We start from the raw sequence: 24,649 nt of genomic DNA on the forward strand, positions 1-24,649 counted from the left end.
GCTGCTGCTCTAACAAACTCAATGGTTTAAAACAACATAAAGATTTATTATCCTATGGTTTTGTAGGTGAGAAATCCAACACAGGTCTCAATAGGCTAAAATCAAGGTGACGACAGGGTTCTGTTACTTTCTGGAGGATCCAGGGAAGAATGTTTCATTTTTCTATTCCTTGGCTCTTGGCCCCCTTCCATCTTCAAAGCTAGCAATGGCCAGTTGTCCTTCTTACACCACCTCACTCTCACACTCTTCGTGCATCCCTCTTCCACTTATAAAGACCCTTGTGATTATATTGGGCCCAATCAGATAACCAGGATCATCTCCCTATCTCAACGTCAGCTGATTAGAAAATTTAGTCCCACTTGCAACCTTAATTCCTCTTTGCCATATAACCTAACATATACATAGATTCCAGGGAGTAGGACATGGTCATTTGGGGCGACTCCATTAGTCTACCTACCACAATGACATTAGGCAAATCTTTCGTCACCTCTGGCCTTTGCATTTGTAATATGAGACTGGTTTACCTATCATCTAGGACTCCAAACTGACAAAAAATTAACAGTTATTGTTAATTTGTTTTTTCACTGAATTTGGATTAAATAACTATTCCAACATAATGTAACTCTGAATTAATATTCAGAAGACTTCCAAAGATACTGAGCCATGAATCTCCCCAAATAAGTGTTGACCAGAGACCAAAGCACACACAAACCAATCATAAGGCAATAAATCTTTCTAGTCAACATACGAATGGAGACACAAATAATTAATTTTTAAACATATGGTTCACTAAGTGTTTAAATTACAAGTTAACAAAGTGGTATATAGATAAGTTTTAACTAATTCACAAGAAAGAGTTTTGATGAGGAATAAATGAAATGTATTTTTATTTGGGTCTATTAACCCTCCCCTTACCCGCCCCTCTTTTAAATGTCGAGAGTTTGCTAATCATTGGATGAGAGTCATATTAGCAAAAAGGGACAACAAACTTCTTGCTGCCATAACTGGTCACCCAAATGAAAATTATTCAAATTCAAAGAAATAGAGTCCAGAAGAAACCGGTAATAGGATTCAGCTTTACTTTCTGACTTAACCAAAATGGGTCCTCTAGGAAAAAAAAAGTATTTGGGCTTTTTTGCATTTTGAGTAATAAAGAGTTCTATCACCCTGATACACTAAAGAATAATTGTTTTGATTAGAAATTAAAAGTTGATATAAAGAGCAAATACTTTAGCAGCTAATTTTTAATTTACCTCCTTACAAGTTTTCTTACCGATGTGTTCTTAATTATCACTGACCTTGGTATCAGATGGTACCTTCCACACTGAAATACTTCTAATAATGTACCTTAGAATCCACATTTTCTAAACACTGTCACAACATACATAACTTGAAGAATACAGAATTATTTTTATTTTTTAATTTCTGATGCAAAACACAAAAGCCGACTTGACATATATTCACATAAAATTTTTTCTCTCACATTTAGAACTCAACAGAGTGGAACTGCTTTAATCGCTATATGGAGCATACCTATAATGAAGAGAAAAAAAATTAAAACTGTAGCATTAACCAGCAGAAATAATATTGAAATTAGACCATTCTCACCTAGAGCATCAGAGAAATTCATAGAAATTCAGAGAAAACATCCGAGAAGACTTTCAACCCCTCAATTTACATAAGTTTTATCAAAAAATATTTTATTTGAACTACAAAAGAGTAGCAAAAGCATCTAGTATTTGATCAAAAAGTATTTGATTTAAACCTATTTCATTTTTATCTCTTGACTGGCTGACTGAAGTAGTTGAAACAGGCAAGATGATATTAACGGGAAAAAAAAGCAGCAAAAAATTTAGATAATGAAACCATAAAGAACTGAGTTTAAGAGTTTTTAAACATTGACAGGGAAAGTATACATTAGTGATTACTATTTTATTTAGCAGATATAAGTTATCTACTTTAATCAACCTAATCTATGGAAGTTGAGACTTATAAGTGTGATTTTTTTTACTTTGCAAAGATTACTATAGGATTTCTTTAGAAAGATTTTAAAAATTACACTATATAAATAAAAATAAACTCATTCTCTCTTTTAAATCACAGAATCATGGACCAGAGTATGCTAGCCTGTTCACAGCTGTGTTTCACCAAGAATTGTCCAATTGGGAGTTAGTTGTAGTAATAATCATAATGAAATGGTCATGCAGTAAAAACTTAATCTACTGCCCTTATACTTCCACCTATTCTACAAATATGAAACTCCCAGTTGGGTCAGGCACTAAGCAAATTGCTGAGTACATAATGGTTAAGAAAACAGGGTTTCTGTTCTTTTACTCAAGTGTGGTATATGACAAACCGACATTAAGATATAAATATTCAAATAATAACTTATAAGTACTATGAAGGCATTGTGTACAGTTCTATTAGATTTAATAAAATATTATGATTTCGGTTTCATCCTTAAACATAATTTTTTAGAACACAGTCAAAAGCTAATGGTTAAAAACGATTATGCTAAGATATGCTTGAGCCAAGGTATTAAAAATTCATAAATTCATCACAGATGGGGATATAGGTGCTAAAAACCATAAATACAATAAAAAAGCAACCAAAATACATTATTTTAAATAAGTTCAAATTAACTTGCATAATCTATTCATCCTATAAAATTGCACTTACCGTATTAGTATTTAAAGTTTATTCCAAACCATTTCTTCTTTTATACTCTAAAACATCTTCATTATGTTGTTTGATGAGCTAGAAGGAGGTAACAGTCAAAATTAAAACAATTAGAACTATTCTAGTTAGAAATAAAAGGCTAACCAGATGCAAAAGTCCAAAAACTATGAAAGGTATATACTTGTTCAACATAATATGACATACTCAATTTGAGAAGGCAAGCCTTAAAAGTTTAATTTCAACTTTTGCCAAATAAATTACTTCACTCAGTGAGTAGTTAATAGAATAGAATGCCTTACCAAAGAGGGGTTAAACCAGAAAAACAGGGTAGAACTAGGTTATTAAATGGGATCCAGGCTGGCTGGTGTGTGTGTGTATACTTCTAACTTTAGAAGTGTGATAATTGTGAGTGAATGACCAACCAATCCCACCCCCCAACTTTATGTGTATTAATTAGATGTCATGCAGGACAGCTACTTTCTTAGAACCACTATCTGACAGAATATGCAAATGGATGATGGTGTTGATATACAGTGACATTCACTGCAAAGATTTAATTTCAACCAGAGCTCTAAGCAGCAATCAAGACTCTTTTCAGGAAAACTTTAAGAATACATAAAATTTCATTACAACAAACATTTAAAAAGTATCAGTTACTGTTGTTAGATTGTGACTTTCAACAACTCTTATTCCATCCCATGTGAAAGACCCGAACCACTTTAATAAAAAAATCCAAAATAAGTGATCTAAGAGTTGGAGGTGGGGCAGTGGAGGAAGCCCCAAATCCATTAGATACAAAAGTTTTAAATACTAATGTAGCACAGATACTTTGAATCAACTTTTTAAACATTCATCAGTAGGGAGGTCTACAGTGTAGCTAGCTCTGAAGTCCAAGGGGAGAACCAGGTTCAGCAAACTGTTTTCTCCAAGTGTTTTCTTCAACTGTTAAAAGTTAACAATAATAGTACCTACTACACGTGTTGTTGAAAAGATTAAATGAGTTTTTACATATAAACTGCTACACTTAACTAAGCACAATTTTCAACAATGTATAAATACTTACACTTATAAAATCTTATGTTTTGGAAGTCTAATGAGATTTAATTTATAAAGCTTGTTCATCTGAAAAATGCCCTCATAATACCCTAACCAGCCTCCATACTCATTTAGAAATAAAAGACAATTAACATGTAGTAAAACTGCCTTTCATTTCAAAACCATGCTAAGTAACAATGAAAGAGAAAATTCTGCTTCATAATACTTTCTTGATGCCACTGAAATCTTAATATTTTTTAGTCCTTGGGATTTCCCTCATGGAAAAATGTTATTAGCAATTACATAAATATCCTATTGTATGAGAGATTTTGCTCACAACATTCAATCTCACTCCGATGTTTCCCCTCCCCACTGTGTAGGGGCCGCACGAAAGAAGGGAGTAATGACTTACATAGATCCACAAGAAGACGGAGGTGCCCAAGGTCAATCCAACTTTAAGCCAGTCAGGCTTATCATGTAGCGGCTCCCGAACATAGAACTTTGACCGCGCTGAAGCTGAAAAGGGACAGAGTGTCTGTAAATCTATAACTTACCGCCTAGTTGAAAAAACCCAACATTTACATGTGTATTATCGCATTTAATTCTCCCTTCAAGCCCCGACTTAAACAGCCTAGGAGACAGAGGTTCAGAGAGGTCAAGTAACTCGCCCTGGGCCACCTGCAGAGTTAGACAGGTCTCCCCTGCCCCCCAGGACGCCGCCAACACCCGGTTTACAGGCTTTTACGGACCCTCGGGAGACTCGGGAGTGGGCGGGTAGGCCGCGCTCCCGGGAGGGTCTTCCCTCCGGCAAAACGGAGGGAGGAGGAACCCAAAGTCCATTCGCAGAGACCAAGAGGGGTCAGGTGACACCTGGAGGAGGGTCGATGGCGGGTGATGGGAGTCCGAGAGGCCGGAGTGGGGGCAGGCATGGGCTCCGGAACAGGGGCCGGCAAAGGTCACTGCAGGATGAGCCCGGGCCGCAGCCTCCCCCTGCCCCCGCGGGCTGGGTTCACTCTGGGAAGGGGCAGGCTGGGAGGTCGGGCCGGCCTGCGCGAGGAGAGACACTCACAGCCGCTCGGGAGCCTGGCGGGGGCCAGCAGCCTGCAGAAGGGGCGCAGCAACGCGGACGGCGCCATGTTGCCGGGCCGGGCTCCGCCTCCCTCCGGCGAGTCTCTCGTTGATTCGGCGCCCGGCCGAGCGCCCCCTAGCGGGCGGGGGCGCGGGAGTCGCCGCTCCGAAGCCGTGCTGCGTGGAGGTGTTAACTCTGAGAATCGCAGTTATAGCCAGGAAATGACAGCTCCTCTGGTCTCAGTCTCTCCGGTCTCTAAAATGGGATTAGGAAGGAGATTGAAAGGGTGTGTGTGTGTGTGGGGAGGTGGGGTGTGTGTGGTGGGGTAGAGGGTGTGTGTGTGTGGCTGTGTGTGGCAATGGCTGTGTGTGTGTGTGTGTGTGTGTGTGTGTGGTGGGGTAGGGTACTTTATCCACTTCTCTGTCCTTTAAGAATTGAATTTATTTCAGAGCCTTTCCCCAGGGACACTCATCAAGAGATTTACTAAAATCTTCCAATATATATCAGAAAACTTAAAATGGAATGTTGTGTTGAATAATAGCTAGCATGTTGATTGGATTCTATGATCCAGGCACTGTGCATTAATGCGTCATGTAGTTTACATGCATTCATTTTATCTTCACAATGACCACATGACACGCCGCGATTATCTTCTTCAATTTACAGATGAAGCTCTAAGAAGACAAGCTATTTGTCCAAGGTGGCATATTATACTTTATATTTGTAAAGACTTCTTGCGGTTCCCAAATCTGTTTACACTACCATAGAAAAGCCTTACAACCCTGTGAATAAAAGAATTCTTTCAACTTAATATCATTTAGGTTTGTTTTAAAAGCAAAATAAATGCTGGCAAATCTCTTTTTCTTCTATATTTTCTTTAGCATTGTTATTGAAAAAAGTTTTAATCAAAATCTTATTAACCAGAGAGTAAAATGATTGTATTGTTTTCTGGTTCATGTTTCCATATAACCGATGGTTAAATAGATTGCTAAATTGTGAGTCACTTTATAGTTTGCAACATAGTTTGAGCCTCCTGGACTCATGCTCAAATAAGCAAACCACTCAACTAACATGCTGAGTCAGTCGTTGGTTCTCAGCTTCTTTTGCTTCTTGGCCACTCAGCAACCCGTCAGTTGTATATCCTTTCTACACCATCCCTTGGAAGCTTGTCCTGACACAGCTTTTGCTAGTATCCAACAAGTTGGAACAGGAGCCATGTTTAGTCAGATCGTACAGGGCCAGTAAGCAAATTACTAATTTCAGAATGGCTGCTGGAAAAGGCTGTTTTTTTTTTTTCTTTTGGTCCTTGGATCCTTTTACTGGTGTATATTTTGGGAAACTGATGATGTAGAAGCACATTTCTCTCAGCATATTAGAGATGATGGAATCCTACACTTGGAGTAGGCAGCTGTAGGTGAAATTGCATCTTGAAATAATCCCGATGAAGCAATTCCAGCCAGGAGCTAATAGCTATGATATTTTAGTAGAAGTTGCTACATGACATTCACTTCAGCATCTCCAGAATTTGAATGCTAAAACCATAAATAAGGTTTTAGCATTCAAATTCTTTCAGCAGGTAAAGAGAGAGGGGTTTTGAGTTAGCAACTAGGAAAACAGAGTCGAAGTCCCAGATTTTTCCACTGGGAAACTTCTTCCTCAACTCACACCTCCCAAGAAGGGTTAAAGAAAATCAAGAATTGAAACAGTATAAAATGTAAAAGCACTGCATATATGTTTATTGATTTATGACGCATGAGACTATTATACATCGAATCCAGGATCTGGAGAAAGATGCAGTGCCTGATGTAGCTGCAAGTTATTATTTAAAACACAATCAGAAGCAATTACAAAATGGTAACATTTGTTAAATCTGGGTGGCAAATACATAGATTTTTCTGTCATATTTCCATACATTTTAAATACTTAATAATGAAGACATAAAAATGTTAATAGAGAACATGTTACATATGTGAAGATGGAGAAATTTCACTCTACATATCCCTTTTGTAAAATTAAATTTTGTGATAAATTATTTATTTTTGGTTACTTTTTTTGGAAGGGCATACATGGGATATGGGATAATAGAGATACATGGGTTACAGTGACATGACAGTAGGGGTGCAAATAACATGGGGCAAAGTGAACGAACTAACCATGGTCATTATCATCATCACCATCATTATCATTATCATTGTCATCTAGCCTCGGGTGTGTTAACTTCCTGCATAGCTGTCATTCACAGCATAAATGGGATCTTCATTTGTCACATAGGGGTACGCTTTCAGAGTAAATATTTTATTATTGAGTTCGGGTCATAAGTCACTGTGTGGTCTGTTATCTGTAGGTGCATTTTAACTAGGATCTGACTCAGATAAATGTTGACTCAGACTAGATTTTACTGAGTCTTAAAGATTGCTATTTATTTGTCATCAGCCAAAAGAATATAACATTTGCCAAACTATATAGCTGGCTCATCTATTTAGGTACTTAGCTTCCGGTGGAAACTAGTTTGTTTCAAAGACCAGAAATTTTCTTCCCTTAAGGAGAAAATAGTATATTATTTACAGGAGAAATGTAGGAAATCATAGCAAATAATATTGCTGTAGGGACTTTTGGATATGAAGCTAGAGATTTGGAAACCCAAGTTAGTAGCTAAAATTATCACCTGAAGTTAAGCGATTTTTCCACCTTTTAATAGTTCAGATAGTTGAAAGATCTCTCGTTCGAAGGTTATTACAAAATAGCAAGTGTTTTTATGAATTCTAAGTTTGTTCTTAGTTTTATTTTTTTGAGATTAAAAAAATGGCCATAGTCCCAAACTAAAACATGGTTTCCTGTAGATATTAATGAAACTTTTGAAGAGAGCACACAGAAATTAAGCGTATTCCAGGGTTTGACTCCTAAAACCTTATTTATGACTCAGGCAAAAGGAGAAGGCATTTGAGATAGGAGCTGGAAAGCCCAAGCTTTAGTCCCAGATATTTCCACTGGGAAACATCTTACTTAGCACTCACCTTTCAGGGAGGGTTAGGGAAGAACATTTGGAAATGGTAAAATATCTGGATAAATAATTTAAAAGAGCAAAGCTACTGCACATATTATTTAATGATTAATGATGCAAAGAATGCTATGGATGGAATTCAGGATCTGGAGAGAAAAAATAATTAAGGGTAAAAATAGCTTGTATAACGTGAAAAATTGTAGATTATCGATGGAATGCCACGTTTAAAACTTAAGCTTTACTGTCGATTATTAATGAAATGACACATATGTGAGAGGCCCTAGTCAGTATCTAGTCTGACCTTGCCTATTGCAGCAGCTCTTAGTATCCTTACCAGGTCCTCTTCGGCTCCTAAGATTTGAGGATTTCCCGTGATGGCGAGTTCAACGAGCCAATGTTAAGCACTAGCTTCAAGCTAGTTCGAGGGGAATCAGTATCCTTAACTCTCTACTACTCCAAGGTGACTTAGTCAACCCTGGTAGCATTTTATGGTTTCAACAACGAAATTAAAAAAACTTTACCCTTCAGATGATTCTTTGGCAGTGCAAAATGACTTTGGATCTGGCTACCTTTCCAGGCGCATCTTAAGGAATAAACTAAATCACCGATACCTTGGCTAGCTCTTTTCCACTTCATTAAGCCCCCTCCTCTCCATATCTGTTAACACGTCCGCACTGGAGTGAAGCCTTAATTCCCTCTCGACCTCTGCTACTTAATTAGGATCAAACGCAGCGCTTCTTGAACACCTGCATTTTAGTTTAGCACTTCGGGCTCAAGCAATGATCACACAGTACTGGCGAGTCGATCCAATGAATGAAAGGCCAATCTAGGAGGAAAGAACACAAAGGCTATTTTTAGTGCAGAGCGGGTCAGAACCTGTGCTAGCCGCTCTCCCCTCTCGCCTGCAAAGCGCTCCGCACAGAAAGGGTGGGCGGGGCCTGCCGCGACCCTCTCAGCCCTGACCCGCCGGCCGGCCTCCAAGTTTCCCAGCAAGCTCCAGGATGGAGGAGGTGGGGCAAGGAGGTCATCGCGCCTGCGCGCTAGGAGGTGTGACCCGGGTGGGAAAGCCCTCCGCGTCCGCCATTTTGGCTGCCTCTGTCGGTCTGTTCAGTTACCACGTGAACCGCCGACGGAGACCCGTTGGGGGTGGGGGGAGGCGGCGGCAGCGTTAAGTGAGAAAGGAAAAAAGACAACGAGGGGAAGGGGGTGTCGGGGCTGGGCGACGCGGTGACACCCGAAGCCTGGTGGCGGCGGTGGATCGGCAATCAAGGCTGAAGCAGCCAGGGAACGGCGGCGGCGGCGGCGGCGGTGGGACAAACAGACTGACCGAGCCGGGTGGTGGCGGGAGCAGCGGGAGGAGCCGGAACGATGCCGGCCGTGAGCCTCCCGCCCAAGGAGAACGCGCTCTTCAAGCGGATATTGGTAAGTGTGAGGCTCTGGGCAGGCAGTGGCAGGGATTCAGCCGGCACACGGGCCTGTCACCTCGGCCCGACGGGCAGCGAGCCACCCCCAGCCAGGACCCCGCCTTCGTACTCCTAGTCAGGCCGAATGAACTCTCTGGTCCCCTCCCTGTGGTTCCCACTCCGGCCTGTGCGCCGGGGACCACAGGTTTCCTCCTCCCGTCCCCACGCTTCGGAGGCCGCGGTTCCGGACTAGGCCCTGTTCGCCTCGCTTCTTGACTGCGGGTTTTTATCCTCGAGCTAAGGGAGGAGATGCCGGGCCCTTGGCAGGGAGGCGGGCAGCACGGGTAGGAGCCGCGGCCCGGGCAGTGCGGGAACCCTGCCGGCGGGCCGGGGTGGCACCCTTGGAAGGAACAGGTGGTGCGGATGCGGCACAGCTCATTCATTGCCCAAGCGCGTCTCTCTCCACAGTCCGTCCCTCCCTCTTCCTCTCCTGTCCAGATTCACCTGTCCCCGCCCGGCCCGGGGTCACTGAATGACCTGAGAGGAGGGAAGGGAGAAAGGAGTTAAGAAAAAGAAAGGAAGCTTTCTTAACGGCTACCTCCTTGTAGTCAGTTGCATATTCGAGTCTGCAGCTTTTTGGCTTCTCTTTTTCCTGGAGTAGGAAAGGGACATTTCTTTCTTAGTTCGTGAGCGGGAAACAGCCTCACCCCATCACCCTCCTTGGGAAGTGGGGTCCATTGCGTGGGGGCGGTCTGGTAGTAAGCGAAAAGTTAAGAGCTTTTAGTTCAGACGTTCTAGACACAGATTTTCTTATAGATTGAAATGTAACACCTATGGAAAAATTTAGCAGCAGAGTAAAGGGAATGTAAGAACTTTTGGGATGGATCCTTTTGACACTAGCTCAAACTTATTCCCTACATTTCAGATGTGTGCAGTTTGCATTGATGTTTGGAGGGACTGTTTACATTGTTAAAATGTCTTGTAGTCTTGGCGCTATAGTTAATACATTGTAGCACATTTTTGTTTGGCATTTAGTGTGTGGGTTGCCCCTTTCATACAAACATTTCTTTGTGACAGAATTAAGTGTATTTGCCAAACTTAAGGCTTAAAATTTGGAATGCGTGTATGAAAGTGTTAGACTTTTCTCTTGCAATTTAAATTAATTTCACTTTTTAAAGAGTAGAACAACTCTTGTGGATCCAGTTTTTCTAGAAGTAAGAAAGTAATCCATATTGAACTGACTTTGATTTTTTAAAAATATCCACATGTCCTACAGATGTAATTAGTTTATGTTGAAAAACATCAGAAAGTCGCATCCACAACCATGTCCTAACTCTTAGTTTCTTTGAAGTCCTTCTTGCCATTTTTTGTTTTAAGACTAATTGGAGTGTAGGTGGGACTATAGCATAGTTTTACCAGAAAATTTATTTATTTTGAAACCTTTTAAAAGACTGATTGGTGTGTAGGTTCTACTGTAACATAGTTTTAGGGTAGCAATTTGTTTTTAATCTTCTTCCCCAAGTCCTTATTTTGAAAAAAATTCAAGCTGGAAAGTTGAGAGAAGAGGACAGGAGCATTCATATACCCTTTACCTAGACTTAATATTTAACATTTTGCCAGATTTGGTTTCTCTCCATATATATTAAAAAGTTCAAAGTAAGTTGCAAATATGATACTTCATCCCTAAATGCTTCAGTGAGCATCTCCTCAGAATAAGGACATTGTCCTATAACACATTAACAATCATTCCCTAATATTGTCTGATATCCAGTTCATATTCAGATTCTCCCAAATCGTTAGGGTAGCACTTTTTAAAATATCAAACGTTCTATTTTGAGATAGCCATAGGGTCACATGGAGTTTTAACAAATAATACTGTTGAGATCCCTTGTACCCATTACCCGGTTTCCCAGTGCCATTGCCTTGCAAACTATAGTTCACTATCATGACATCGATAATTTGAATCTTATTCAGATTTCTCCATTTTACGTGTACTGATTTGTATATTCGTTCTATGCAATGTTATCACATGTGTAGATTACGTAACTACCACAACAGTCAATATACAGAACAGTCCTATTAGAACCACACCCTCCTCTCATCCTCCCTTTTCTAATCCCAAACTTTGGCAACCACTACTAATTCGTTCTCTCTCCCTACAGGTTTGTCATTTCAAGATTGGTTACTAAACAGAATTACACGGTATTCAACTTTCTAGGATTGGCCTTTTTTATGCAGCATAATTTCCTTGAGATTCATCCAGGTTGGGTGTATCAAAAGTCTGTTTCTCGTTATTGTTAAGTAGAATTCTGTTATATGGATGTACCACAATTTAACTGTTCATAGAATAAGAATTATTGATTAAGCGTCCTAAACAACTTTTTTTGGTAGTACTAATGAGGCAAAACATATAAGTTCATTGCTAAAGTCAAAATGCTAAAACACTTATTGGAATAGGTATAGATATATGTAGAAGAAATGTGAAAATTACTAAATGAAATAATGTGTTTTTATTGTTCTCTTACATTGACAACGAAGAAAATATTACTAACCAAAAGTATAGTTAGTATTTATTTTTTCAAAATTGCTTCTGCTTCCTCAGTTGTTACAGTAGTTGGCTCTTTTGACTGTAAGCTTCTCAGCTTTCCCCTCCCTCCCATAAGGAAAAGCTGGGCATACTCTGATGCCTTCTAGTCAAGTGTTGCCTGGCTGGTTAACTTAAATTATTCCAGGAACATTCAGTTTTTAAGCTAGTACTTTGTTAGTTATACCATACTTATTTGTAGTAAACTGTAGGAAATGGAATTTTTTTTTTAAATTTGAAACTTCAATTTCAAAATAATGAAGTATGTTTTTGCCTTAATTTTTCAAAGGAAACCCGGTTTATACATTAGTTTGCAAAAAATTTCAGTTTCTGTAGTGGATTTGCTTGGCTTGTTCTAGTCTAGTTGTTACCTAAAATTTAATTTTGTTGCATATTTGGCCCATCTTTTTTCCCACATTACTGTTTTCTGAAACAGTAATTAGTCATAAGTTGGTCAAAATGTCTGCAAAATGTGTCTTGTCTATAATTTGTCCAGAGAAAAGGTGGGGATGAATTTAATGTCATAATGGCTTATATAGGAGTTTAGTTTAAAGAAGAGATATTTGTGTTTGCCTGAAGTGGTTTTTGTGGGTTTTGTTGTTGTTGTGATTTGTACACCATTTTAACAATTTGAGAAACTACATCATTAAAAAATTGTGGCTTTTGATGCTATTTGTTTACATAAATAGTTTGAAGGGCATTACTAGAAGTTTACCCCTCTTTCTTAAGATATAGGTGAAGGAGTAGGAAAAATGAGGTTGTGGGGTAGAAAGTTGGGCGTATCCTCTTGCTTTGCAATCAGGTGTTGCTAGGTCTGTGACTTGCTGGTGCTGCTTCTCTCTTCTGTCTTCATATGTTAATGTGAACTGTAAGAAAAACATCTAGGTTGGGAGTACTTAAAATATTGTTCATCATTAGTCTATTTTTGGACTTTTGCCTTATGATTTATATTGTTAGTTAAAAGTCTAAAAGGCAGAATTTTCCTTTCCTAGAAAAGTGGTAAGAGAAGTTAGCATAGCATGGTGATAACATTTGTGATTTACTGAAGCTTACCATTTGTACTGCACAGTACAACTTTCTGGGATGATGGAAATGTTCTGTATCTGCTCTGTCCAATATTATAGCCATTAGCCACATTTGGCTATTGTACAGTTGAAATATGGCTAGTGTGATTGAGGAACTGAATTTTTAGTTTTAATTAATTTAAATTCAAATTCAAATAGCTACATGTGAATGGTTACCATTTTGGACAGTTAAAAGACAGTTTCACAGAGGCAGACATAGTGCCTTGTGCGATTGGAGGACTGAAGAGCTACAAGCCAACAGGCCTTAACTGAAAGGATCTCTTTTGCTTAGTGTGCATTCTTATTTCTGTTAATATTTCTGCTTCTGATAATGTAGTTGTCTCAGAGTATTGTTTCAAATTATCTTCTTTGTTCATAAAAGTGTTTTTGGACATAAAAAGCTAGGTCCTATAAGGGATCATATGCAAAAGACTTCAGAATTTTTTCTCCCAGCTACCTGCATGACTCATTTCTTCTCTTATTTCTTTTAAAATTCTGCTCAGATGTCTTCTAAATGTTATATAGAGGCCTTCCTTGACCCAGGGAAGACCTCCTCATGATCAATCTTCTTATTTCTTCCTTTTTGTTTTCCTTATCACATATCACTATGTGGCAAATATACACAAGTAATTTATCACATGTCTTGCAAAATTAAAATGTAGGTTTTATGAAGTTAGAGACTGTATTCTGTTAATTGCTTTTACCCCCATTGGTTAGAATAATGCACCATAATAGATATTTAGTAAATATTTGTTGCATAAATGAGTGTTTAACAGTGACTACAGGGCAAGAGAGAAAGATCTTTATTTTGTGCTTGTATAAAGATTTTTGGAGAAGAGAGTTAAGATGGGCCTTGTCCTTGTAGAGTATGTTGCTGTATGAGGTAATCGTTGGGTATCAGGCAGAACCTGTATTACCTGGTAAGACCTTGGAAGTTTCATTTATGAATGAATCATAGTATTAGTTTGTTTACATGGCCTTTCTCCCATCACAAAAGCATAATAAGAGGAAATATGATTTGATTTGATTTTGGGTTGTTTTGGCATTGGGGGAAAAATGGCATCTGGATTAAATGAGGATGTTTGTTGTAAGGAGCTTGCTGAATTAGTAAGGCTCAGTCATCTGTAGTTTCATAAAGCTCTACAACTGATTCTGACACAAAGTCAGGGGTAAGGACCTCTGTATAGACCATTATGAAACAAGAATAGGAAATGTTAGAAGGGAAAAAAATTGTAATTTAGAGTTCCTTTGTGAGTAATTTTCAGAAAATTTAAAAATCAAATTGAATTCTTGGAATTTGGAAAGATATGCTGGAAGCTACGGTGTCAGAGCAAGCCACTTAACTAATCAGTGAGCCTTGCCAACCATCAGCATTCATATCTAAATACAACTTTGCTCTCTGGTCATAGGCAGTAGCCATATTGAAGAGAGAAAAACGTCAGATGCTTAGTGAAAATAGTTTGGAAAAGAATGTCATTTTCCAGTGCTGGTGGCAAGGAGAGCAAGTGAAGAGGTTTAAAAGAGTGATGGTTCCTAATATAAATGGGGTGTGGAGGGGAGGAAGTTTTATGCTGTGGTTGTATACTTTTGGGAATTTCCCTAGTATATCTCTACTGTTTTATGATGCATGCCCAACAAACTTGTATTGAAGTTGTAACTTTAAAAAAACTAGTTTAACTTGTTGCATATGGTTTTTCCCTCTTGGGTAAGCTATGAATTTTATTGTTCATTTCTTAATTTGGAACTAAAATAATTCCTTAAAATTTTAATTTAATAAAACAAGTCTATTTTAGCTATTTCAAAGTAAAATAAAAATTGCAGTGTAGAAATGAATGAGAGGTTAATGTTTTTGTTTCCTGATATGCTCTATTCCACTGAGATTTTCTTTGGTTGGTAAAATAGGAACCCATGTTCACTTGGGACAATTTGAAATTTCTTCTAAAATCTACTTAGGGAAATTGTAATCTTACTTTGAAGCTAGTAATATTTTTAAAGATTCCATATGATTTTTTTATGGAAATTATTTAAACATTCCTCTGTTGTCTGTAAGAGTTGTTTTATCTGTACATAGAAGGAGAAATTAAAGTTTGTTTTTAAAAATACAGACCTTGGAAAAACCTTTAGGGCTCTGTTTTCTACTTCCACACATGGTTGTTGTTCCAATTAAAAAAAGTTTTCTCCTTATGATAATAGCTTCCATTAATACTGTACTCTTTATTTTTCAGAGAGATCTCATGGAGATTACAAGATCACCTTTGATGATCTGTGTTTGAGGACTGAGACAAAATCTTTAAGAAGGGGAAATGAAATGAAGCAAACTGGCATTTATTGAACACCTATTTTGAGCCAGATTTTATGCTAGACTTTTTTACACATTAGCTGATACAAACCTTGCATCCTTTTTTTGAGGAAATTATAAAAAATATAGTTAATACTTATTACATTAAAAAATGTTTTCAATTATTGTTGATATACAATATTATATTAGTTTCAGGTGTATAACATAGTAATTAGACATTTATTTAACTTCGGAAGACATCACCCCAATAAATTTATAGTACCCATCTGACACCATACAGAGTTATTACAGCATTATCGACTATATTCCCTAGGTAGTACTCTACATCCCCATGACTATTTTGTAACTACCAATTTGTACTTCTTAATTCTTTCCCATTTTCATTCACTCCCCAATTCCCCTCCCCTCTGGCAACCATTACAGTGTTCTCTGTATTTATGAGCTTGTTTCTGTATTGTTTGTTCATTTATTTTGTTTTTTAGATTCCACATTTAAGTGGCATTTGTCATTGTCTATTTCACTTAGCGTAATACCTTCTAGGTCCATCCATGTTGTTGCAGATGACAAGATTTCATTCTCTTTTATGGCTGAGTAATATTCCATTCATCCGTCGATAGACATTTAGGTTGCTTCCATATTTTGGCTATTGTAAATAATGACGTAAGGAACATATCGATGTATATGTCTTTTTGAATTAGTGTTTGGGTTTCTTTGGATAGGTACCCAGAAGTGGAATTACTGGGTTCTTCTTTGTGTTATTATAGCTTTTGTTTTAAACTCTGTTTTGTTTGGTATAAATGTTGCTATCTAGTATTTTTTGTTTGTTTCCATTTTCATGAAATATCTTTTTCCACCCCTTTCAGTCTGTGTGTCTTTAATCTGAAGTCAGTTGTTGGCAGCAGATGTAAGAATCTTCTTTTCTTTTCCATTCAGCCACCCTGTGTCTTTTGATTGGAGCATTTAATCCATTTACACTTAAAGTAATTGCTGATAGATATGTAGTTATTGCTATTTTATTATTCATATTTTTGACCTTTTTTTTTTCCTTTCTTGAAGAAGTCCCTTTAACATTTCTTGTAATACTGATTTTATAATACTGAACTCCTTTAGCTGTTGTTGTTTTTTTTTTTTTTTTTTTTTGGTCTTGGGAACTTACTACATTGTTAAAAGTATATTTCTAATTGTTTATTTAGAGTTCGTCAGTTGTGCTGTATCAGGACATCTGGGTTCCTAAAAGTTAATGCACTATGCAAAATCTTGTAATAAAAACCACTCAGCTTGTGGGAAGATGGGGTTGAGCACAACACTCAAAAACTTCCTTAGCGACATTAGAAACAAAGCTAAGAACCTAATAAAAATGATAACACGGTTTTACATATGGTGTTTAATAATACAGAAATAGTACAATGTAAATATGCCACTTTACCTTAGAAAAGACCTGAAGTTTGCTTATGGAACTGGATGTCAGAAGAATTGCAGGTTGTAAATTATGTAAAGTGACAGAAAGTTATCTGAAATCTGAGGGAAAGTTGTAATGCCAAATGTGGATGGGTGTGACTTATACCACACAAAGTGAGCTGAGGTAGCTGGGAGATGTTCGAAGTGTGTGTCTACTGTGCACGCCTGTGCGGCTCCTTTCAGCTCCTACAGAAGCAGACATGAAATTTGAAATTTAGCATGCTCAAAATATTCCCTAATAAGTCAGTGGTACTGGAGCAAATGTGTGTTTTTAAAATAAGCATTGTAGCAGACCCACTGTACGTTATCTTAGTGATACAGAGGTCACACATCCTGGATTTGGGTAGTGCCTCTTTCACTCTGAAGTGTGACTAATTACTAAGCCAGAACTTCTTGCATCTAATACCTGAGATAGTATCACAGTCTTTGCCATCTTAGTTGCCACTGCCACTGAGGAGACTCAAAAGTTTCAGGCAAATTCATTCGAAAGATTTTTGTGGGGAGACAGTTTTGATGCTCAGCTGCAACTCCTGATGTGGAAAGAATAGAAAGATTCTGGGTTTGAAACCTGGCTCTGCTTTCCTTTATCCTTTTTAAGACTCAGTTTGTAAACCTGAGTAAAAAGAGAAAATACTTTTCTGACCTGGTTCACTGGTCAGGTGGTGAGATATGTATGAAAGTGCCTGGCAAATAGTAAAATGTGTACTTGCTCTATTGTGGTTGTAGTCTATTAAGAACAAGCCTTTTTGTTGCATCGATCCCATCTTTGTTTTGTTACCCTTACCATGTGTCTTATGTTTGATATTTTTATTTTGTTTTTGTATATTTTTGGTATTTTGAAAGGTTCATATTTTTGTTTTAGTTAATTACCTTTATATTTATACCTTTAAACATTCTTAGTCCTTTTTTTTAAACTTAGGCTTCTATTTCATATGTCAGCTTTAAATCCATTGAGTCTTATTTTCCTATGTGTGAGGCAATTAATTAGCTTATTCTACTTTACTTCTTTTTCTTCTCCTCCTCTGACTTTTGAAAGTTATTTTTACTTTGTTGAGAGCATGTCGTTTCAAGTAGTATTCTTCCACCCTTATCAGTACCTGTCTAAGATTTAGTTCTGTAATTAAATGTAGTTAATATTTACCAACAGACCATTTGCTGAAGTTGTCCCAGTCATCTCTTGGTGGGATGAAACTTACTGTCTAGAAGAGATTCCTCAGTAGTGCTTGTGAAAATCTCTTAAGTTCTTACGTGTTATAACAGTTTTCCTATACTCTTGATATTTGGAGGACAGTTTGGCTGGATATAAAATCTCTGACTTTTTCAGTTTCTTGAAAATACTGCCTTTCTGTTGTGTAAAGTTCCCACAGACCTTTCTTGTCTTACTGAGACTGTGTGCTTATTTTAAAAATATTGAAATGCTTTTTGTTTTTTGAAATAGTAATAACAGATCTTTAAAAAATGGTTTGCTTAGAAAAATAAAAATTTAGCAACCCCATTTAAATTACTCAGTTTTTAAAAAAATTTTACTAGTTTTAGAAATATGTAAAAGTGTGGGACCATATTGTTTCAACCTCAGAGGGTGGCCCTGAATGTCAAAGGACTTAAAACTTTAATATAAGGAACAGCTAAAAGAACAAATATGTTTTGCTTGAATAAGAAAAAAACAACTTTTATAGAGCTAGAATCAGTACACAGAAGTTTGAGGGAGATATAATTTGGCTTAGTATCTCTAAAAACATTTCAGTAAAGAATGAACCGGAAGACCCTTACATGAGCTGTGTGACCACTTGCACCAAGTGATGTTTAAGATCTCTTCTGATTAAGAGATTCTGTAAAATAAGTCTCGCTTCGTTAAGTCTCATCTCAATGGATCTTAGTTTGTCTTTTATTATAGAAGTAAGAAGTAAGATAGGCTTATTTTTAAAAATAGTATAAAACTAGAAGGAGAAAAACCACCCTTGAGATTTGTATTCATGGATGTAGTAGTTTGCCAGAAATTGTATGGTATGAAAAGGACAACATATTGTCTGCAAATGGAAGCTCTAACTAAAAGAATTTTAAGAGAGAGGATAAAGGTGGTTTTTCGGAGATTTTATGTTTTCTTTTCAAAAAACATTTAAAAAGTTAAAGTATAATTTACCTACAGTAAAATGCACAGGTCTTGAATGTACTGTTGAATTGATCGCCTCAAGTGTACTGTTTTAACAAATGCATATACCTGTGCAACTGTGGCCCTTTCAAGATATAGAACATTTCGTCATCTCAGAAAGACCCCTTGTTCCCCTTGATGGTGTATTTTAGTTCCTGCTTTCCGATTTCTTTGTAATCAGTCAAGCCGGGTTGGGTTTAAATATTTTAAACTATAACTGATATTGTAGTGCTTTATTTAAACATTCTTATTGGGTGTTTACCGAGGTTCTTTATATACATTTGCATTTAATTCTCACCTAAACCCTTCAGGGTTGTTAATGTTCACATTTTGCAGGTGACACAATTGAGGCTCTAATAAATTTAGTTAGGTCAGTAATACAAAGCTATTTAGAGGTTGCTAAGATGAACCCTAGGCTAGTATTGTCCAGTAAAATTTTTTGTACTGATGGAAGTGTTCTACATCTGAGTTTCTAGTATGTTAGTCACTAGTCACATGTGGCTTTTGAACACCAGAGATGTGGGTAGTGTGACTGAGGAGCTTTACTGAAGAATTTTCATGTAAGATTAATTAAAATATTGAATAGCTACAGCTCTAGACTCTCTGACTGTTAAGGCTGTATGTACCCTTTATCCATACTACTTCTGTAGAGGTAGAAATACTGAAGTATATAGTTCTAATTTCACTGGCACTCCTAAGTGCCAGCCAGGCATTAGGAAGTTAAATGCTTCTGGATTTGATTTTGGCATACCAAAGATTCATTTTCTCTTTAATTTTTTAATTATGAAAAATTTCAAACATGAAAATAAGAATAATGTATTCTGAGTTTGACAGTTATCGGTTTTTATTTCATTCTTTTTCATTTGTGATGCTTACCCCCCTGGATTATTTTGAAGAAATTCCAGGCATCATTTTAACATGGCTGACTTTTAAAGCTAAGTTTGGCTTTTATCATTTAGCTTGATTTGAGGCTACATTCCTTTTAATCAGTTTCAAAGAATGAAATATTCTTTTGCATTAGCTAAAGGAAAACGATGGAAAGGTATATTTAATACTAATGAAAATCATGTATTCTTAATGCCAAATCTAAACCATATGTATTTAAATTTTTTGCGTCACTATCTTCTGTTGATGTAAATAGCCTAGTTTCTTTATTTCCTGCTTCTAGGTAACTATTTTTTTCTGTAACAAGGATTTGGAAAAGGATAATGAATATTCATTCTGTCTTCAGTAGATCACCCTACTTTATTTGGGCTTTTCACAACTTGTCCAGTTTCTGTTAATTAAGCAGTCAATCGTTTTGGACATTTAACCTTCATATTCTTATTAGTAAAATTAGAGATTTTTCTAGGAAGATCATTGGAATGCTTTTGAGTATTATGACAAAAGTTCTGTTTCTTAACTACACAAGTGCTTAAGGCTCTATTTTAGAAAATTTTTTTCTCTTTCTTGTTCAAATTGGATTAATTTTATTGATCGACTTTACTGCATACTGATTCTTTCTTGTTAATGTCCATTCTGGTATTGAGCCCATGTAGGGAGTCCCCCCACAAAAAAAAGTGTTGCAAGTGTTCACTAATTGCTTCCTCTAGCATTTTTGCAATAGCTAAAGTCTTAAATATTTCTCATCTCTACATTGGTGTCTGTTGATTGTCTTTTCCCATGCAAGTTGAGATTTTCCTGTTTCTTTACATGCCACATAATTTTGGATTTTATCCTGGACATTTTGAATGTTAGTTTATCAGACTCTGGGGATTGTTTAATTCCTGTAGAGAATGTTAATTTTGTTTTAGCAAATCTGGTTAGATTCAAGCTGTAAGTCCCAACTCTGTCTGTGGGCTGTGGTTCTAATATCAGTTCAGTTTTCAAAATCTTTGCAGTCCTATTTGGGTCTGTCCTGCTTATGTGTCACCCAGTAAATAGCTAGTCTGGAGCCTGGACAGTATATCTATTGTTTAGTTTTCGAGGTCTTTGCTTCTGTGAATAGGGTTATATCCATGTATATGCAGTTTGTGGGTGAACCCTGGAGTTCATAAACAACTTTATGGGATTGCTTTCCCCAGTTCCTCCTTCTCTGTGATCTTCCTGATACTTTCCGTTTCCCTGAGGCTCCTCTTTTCATCCTCTGGCTAGAAAGCTGGGGCTCTAGTTTTTTCATTCTTCTGTGCACTTTCGTGATTATGCCCATGTCTAGCTAGAGGTTTATCAGTTTTATTGATATTCTCAAAGAACCAGCTTTCAGTTTCACTGACTTCCTCTCTATTTTTTTTTTATTGATTGTTTTTACCTTTTAATTTCCTTCTGCTTACTTTGAGTTTAATTTGCTCTTATTTTTCTCATTTCTTAAGGTAGAAGCTAAGATGATAATTGGAGACCTTTTTATAATAGAGGCTTTTTTTCTACCTTCATAGTCCTCTTTTGCCATTACTTTTCAGCAATTAGATTGTGATATGCCTCTGGTTTTCTTTTTTCTTCTCTCTAACCCCCTACCCCCAATCTTTTTAGTTTATCCTGCTGAGAGTTGTTGAGATTCTTGAATCTGTGGGTTTAAGAGTTTTCATCACATTTGCAATTTTTATATTTTTCCCACTTCAGTATTTTGTCCCCTCCTTTTGGTATTCCTTTTACATATGTGTTAGACCATCAGACTACTCGATGTTGTTCCACAGGTCATTGAATTTTGTGTTCCCCCCGCCGTCATTTCAGTTTCCATTTTGGTCGTTTCTATTATGTTTTTCAGTTTCACTGCAGCCACATTAAGTTCTCTGCAATGGTTTTATGTTCGCTGCACTGACTTCAAATTCACTGCAGTATCTAATATTTAAAACCTATGTTGTTAACTTCATTTTTGGTGTTATATTTTTCCATTCTACAATTTACATTTTTTAAAATAATTTTCATTTTATTGAGATTTCCTTTTTTAAAAAAAAACACAGCCACTTTATTATTTTTTTATTTTTAATATTTTTCTCCTCTTTAATTCCCGCCCACCACCCCCCACTCCCCCACCTCCAACCTATGGATGTTGCCATTTCTTCTTAAGAACTGGATCTCTGAAGGCGGGGCATCTCCTCCCACATGCTCTGGTCGCAGACCCGGGGCCTGGTACACCTGGGGTATGGTCTGTGGCTCCACCTGGGGCGTGAACCCAGGACCTACTGCGTGAAAAGCAGATGTGCTAACCACTACACTATGGAGCCACCCCTATTTTTTTAATTTAATTTTTTAAAAAATGCCTACAGCACCTGGTATTACTAGGTGATCTCCCATCCAAGTACTAATCAGGCCTGACCTTGCTTAACTTCCGAGATGAGACGAGATCGGGCATGTTCTGGGTGGCATGGCCATAGTCCTATTTGTTTTCTCATCGTGTTCATGTTTTCCTTTCAGTCCTTTAATATTACATAATAGTAACTCTTTTAAAGTCTTTGTTACTTCCATCATTATTTCTGAGTCTGTCTCTGTTGATTGATTTTTTTCTATAGGTCATGGGTTAAAATTTTCTGTTTCCTCCCATTTTTAGTAATTTTTGTTTTTTTTAATAATATTGGCTATTATAGACAGTAGTATATTGAATATCTGTCCTATTGTCTTAATAGAGTTTTGTTTTGGTGGTTAATTTGCTTATGCCTAAGCTTGTTCTTTTCAGGGCTTGTTTTTAAGCTTTAATAAACATGGGTCTAGATTAGCCTTATTCCTAAAGTGTGACATTTCTGGGTCTCTGCTAAATCCTGGAGTGTTTAATGAAGTCTTTAACTGAATGTTAGGAACTCAAATGTCCCCCAGTCATGTATGAGCACTAATAGTTGTTCATTCATGCTACTTGGTAGTTCTTGCCCAGGTTCAGTATAATCTTGCAGTGTACCCGCTCAGCTTAATACTTGACCAAAGATTCCTGTACAGATTTGTGAAGCTTCATCTCTGTATAGTTCTCTCTGGTACCCTGCCCCATAAATTCCAGCAGTTTCTAACTCAGATACTTGCTTAGATCAGCGAGATTGCCATATTATATTTGGGTTCCCCCTCTGGATTCTGTAGTCTGGAAAATGCCTCTAGGCAGGAAAAAGGGTTTTCTTGAGATTTACCGTGTTTCCCTTCTGAGATCACAGTCCTATGTCAGATCTCATCTAACAGTTGAAAATAGTTATTTCATACTTAAGAGCTTTATTGCTTGGCAGAAGCATGATCTTCTGTCAGTTATCCCTATGCATTTGGAAGCAGAAGTCTCAGACTGTATAGTGCCACTGTTTAGCACATAGGATTTTTTTTTTAATCTGTTAGAACAGTTCTCTTGTAATTATATCTTGTTTTGCTTTACTGTTTCTATAGCGCTGTGTTAATATTATAAAATTTAACTGCTAATAAAAGGTAATAGTCTACTGTGTTCTAGTATTTTTGAAACTGTTATGTTTAATTTTGAATTACCGTATGCACACGTTATAGGCAAGAGGACAAATAGAGCATTGTGGCATTCTGTTCCAAGGGAAACCCTTATTCACAATCCTGAAATTTCAAGAACTCCCCCCAAATACTAGAGTTTCAGAGATGAAATTGTAGACTTATATTTTTATTTAACTGGATGATTCTGGTCTAGAAAACTTAATATGTCTGTCCACCATGTCATTTTACAAAACTTGTTTGACATGAATTGAATACGAAACCTTTGCTCAAAGTCTACTATTTGTAGTATTTTATATCTCTCTTTCTCTAAATTGGTTCCCAAAAAACTTACTTTGAAGCCTATGGGTTTGGTTAAGACAGCATTAAAAATCTTGTCATGATACCCTTTTCATATAGTTCTATAGAATGAACTTTCATGAGAGTAGTTACATGAGATTAAAAAAAAAACACGCAAATAAACCTATTTGTACATCTATACCTTTTGAATGGTTCAAAAAAGCACTCCTTATGATTATCTTTTCTATTATATTTTAAGAATGCTTTTATAAGATTTCATTTTAATTAGACAAAAACTGTGTTAAAGCTGAATTATATATAGATCTGGCCTTATATGTTTGGTGAAAGAAACTGTTGAATGAAAGAAGATATACTCTATTTCCTGTTTTTCTTGTTAACCTTGTTCACTACTAGAGTTTGTCCTTGGACAAGAGCAGAATTTTTGAGGAAAATTTATGGGATAAACTAAGTTGAATATTTGTTATTTTTTCCATTAAACCATGAGTATAATACTAGTCTCGTTTGTAATGAGTGACTTGTTATAGAAGTAGTGCTTTTAGGAAGAAAAAAAGAGATTGACATCCATTTCTTTAAACACATACTGATTCTTGATGGGGGAGAATGAATTCTTAGCAGTTTGGAGAGGTGTACCATTCTGAATTATTTCTGTAGGTCACATTGACAGGAGATAATTGAGTTAATGACATTGAGTAAATTTCAATATGGAAGATCGCCAGATTTCATTAATTGGCAGCATATTCATTAGGAACTAAAGCTTAATTACTGTTCTGAAGTGTGATAAAATAAAAAGCTAAGTGCTATAGTATTATCTCATTCCAAGAAAGTGGATTTTGGTTTTTAATCTTCATTTGATAAATTCAGTTATTTAGTGGAGTTATCCAGGTGTGTGTATGTTCATTTTTCTCAGCTTATTTTTGACATTTTTATTACTCACTTGATTATATTACTGGGTAAGCAAAAAAGACAAAAGGTAAGATAACAGTTGTATTTGTTGATTAGAAAATCTGTTAGAAGATTTAAACTCTTGGTTTTAATAATACTTATGTTCATAAAATTTAATAAAATGTCTGTATGTGGTAGAAAGAGCTTTCAGCTGGGACTCAGAGAGCCTAGACTGTAAACTAAATTTTGCTACTAACTAGGTATATAGTCTGGCAAATTGTTTTTTTAAATCTTAGCTGTAAATAAAGATTGAACCTTTTGTGCTTAG

General features: G+C 36.8%; 2 protein-coding genes, 1 non-coding gene and 1 pseudogene across 4 annotated transcripts in view; 1 reads left to right on the forward strand and 3 right to left on the reverse strand.

The window, feature by feature from the left end:
- Window positions 1-1,386: 1,386 nt before the first annotated feature.
- On the reverse strand, window positions 1,387-4,942 carry NDUFC1 (NADH:ubiquinone oxidoreductase subunit C1). The gene is made up of 4 exons (XM_039875813.1): window positions 4,784-4,942; window positions 4,127-4,230; window positions 2,680-2,757; window positions 1,387-1,533 (listed from the first exon to the last, which is right to left on the reverse strand). The coding sequence occupies exons 1-3, from the start codon at window positions 4,848-4,850 to the stop codon at window positions 2,698-2,700; spliced, it is 231 nt and encodes a 76-aa protein (XP_039731747.1). The 5' UTR covers window positions 4,851-4,942; the 3' UTR covers window positions 1,387-1,533; window positions 2,680-2,697.
- A 3,896-nt stretch (window positions 4,943-8,838) lies between these two features.
- The window catches only part of NAA15 (N-alpha-acetyltransferase 15, NatA auxiliary subunit), a 59,334-nt gene continuing 43,523 nt past the window's right edge, over window positions 8,839-24,649 (forward strand). The window contains exon 1 of one of the 2 annotated variants that reach the window (XM_039875806.1): window positions 8,839-9,206. In XM_039875806.1, coding sequence (XP_039731740.1) covers window positions 9,153-9,206 — 54 coding nt within the window. In that variant the 5' untranslated portion in view covers window positions 8,839-9,152. The remainder of the gene's footprint in view (window positions 9,207-24,649) is intronic. The other variant, XM_039875807.1, reaches the window with a different exon arrangement.
- On the reverse strand, window positions 21,868-21,941 carry TRNAE-UUC (transfer RNA glutamic acid (anticodon UUC)). The gene has a single exon. It is a non-coding gene; the product is annotated as a tRNA-Glu (tRNA).
- Window positions 21,975-22,093, reverse strand: LOC120613653 (uncharacterized; annotated as a pseudogene).

This window comes from Pteropus medius, unplaced genomic scaffold (assembly GCF_902729225.1).
Source record: "Pteropus medius unplaced genomic scaffold, Ma_sr-lr_union100, whole genome shotgun sequence".
Taxonomy (NCBI): Eukaryota; Metazoa; Chordata; class Mammalia; order Chiroptera; family Pteropodidae; genus Pteropus; species Pteropus medius.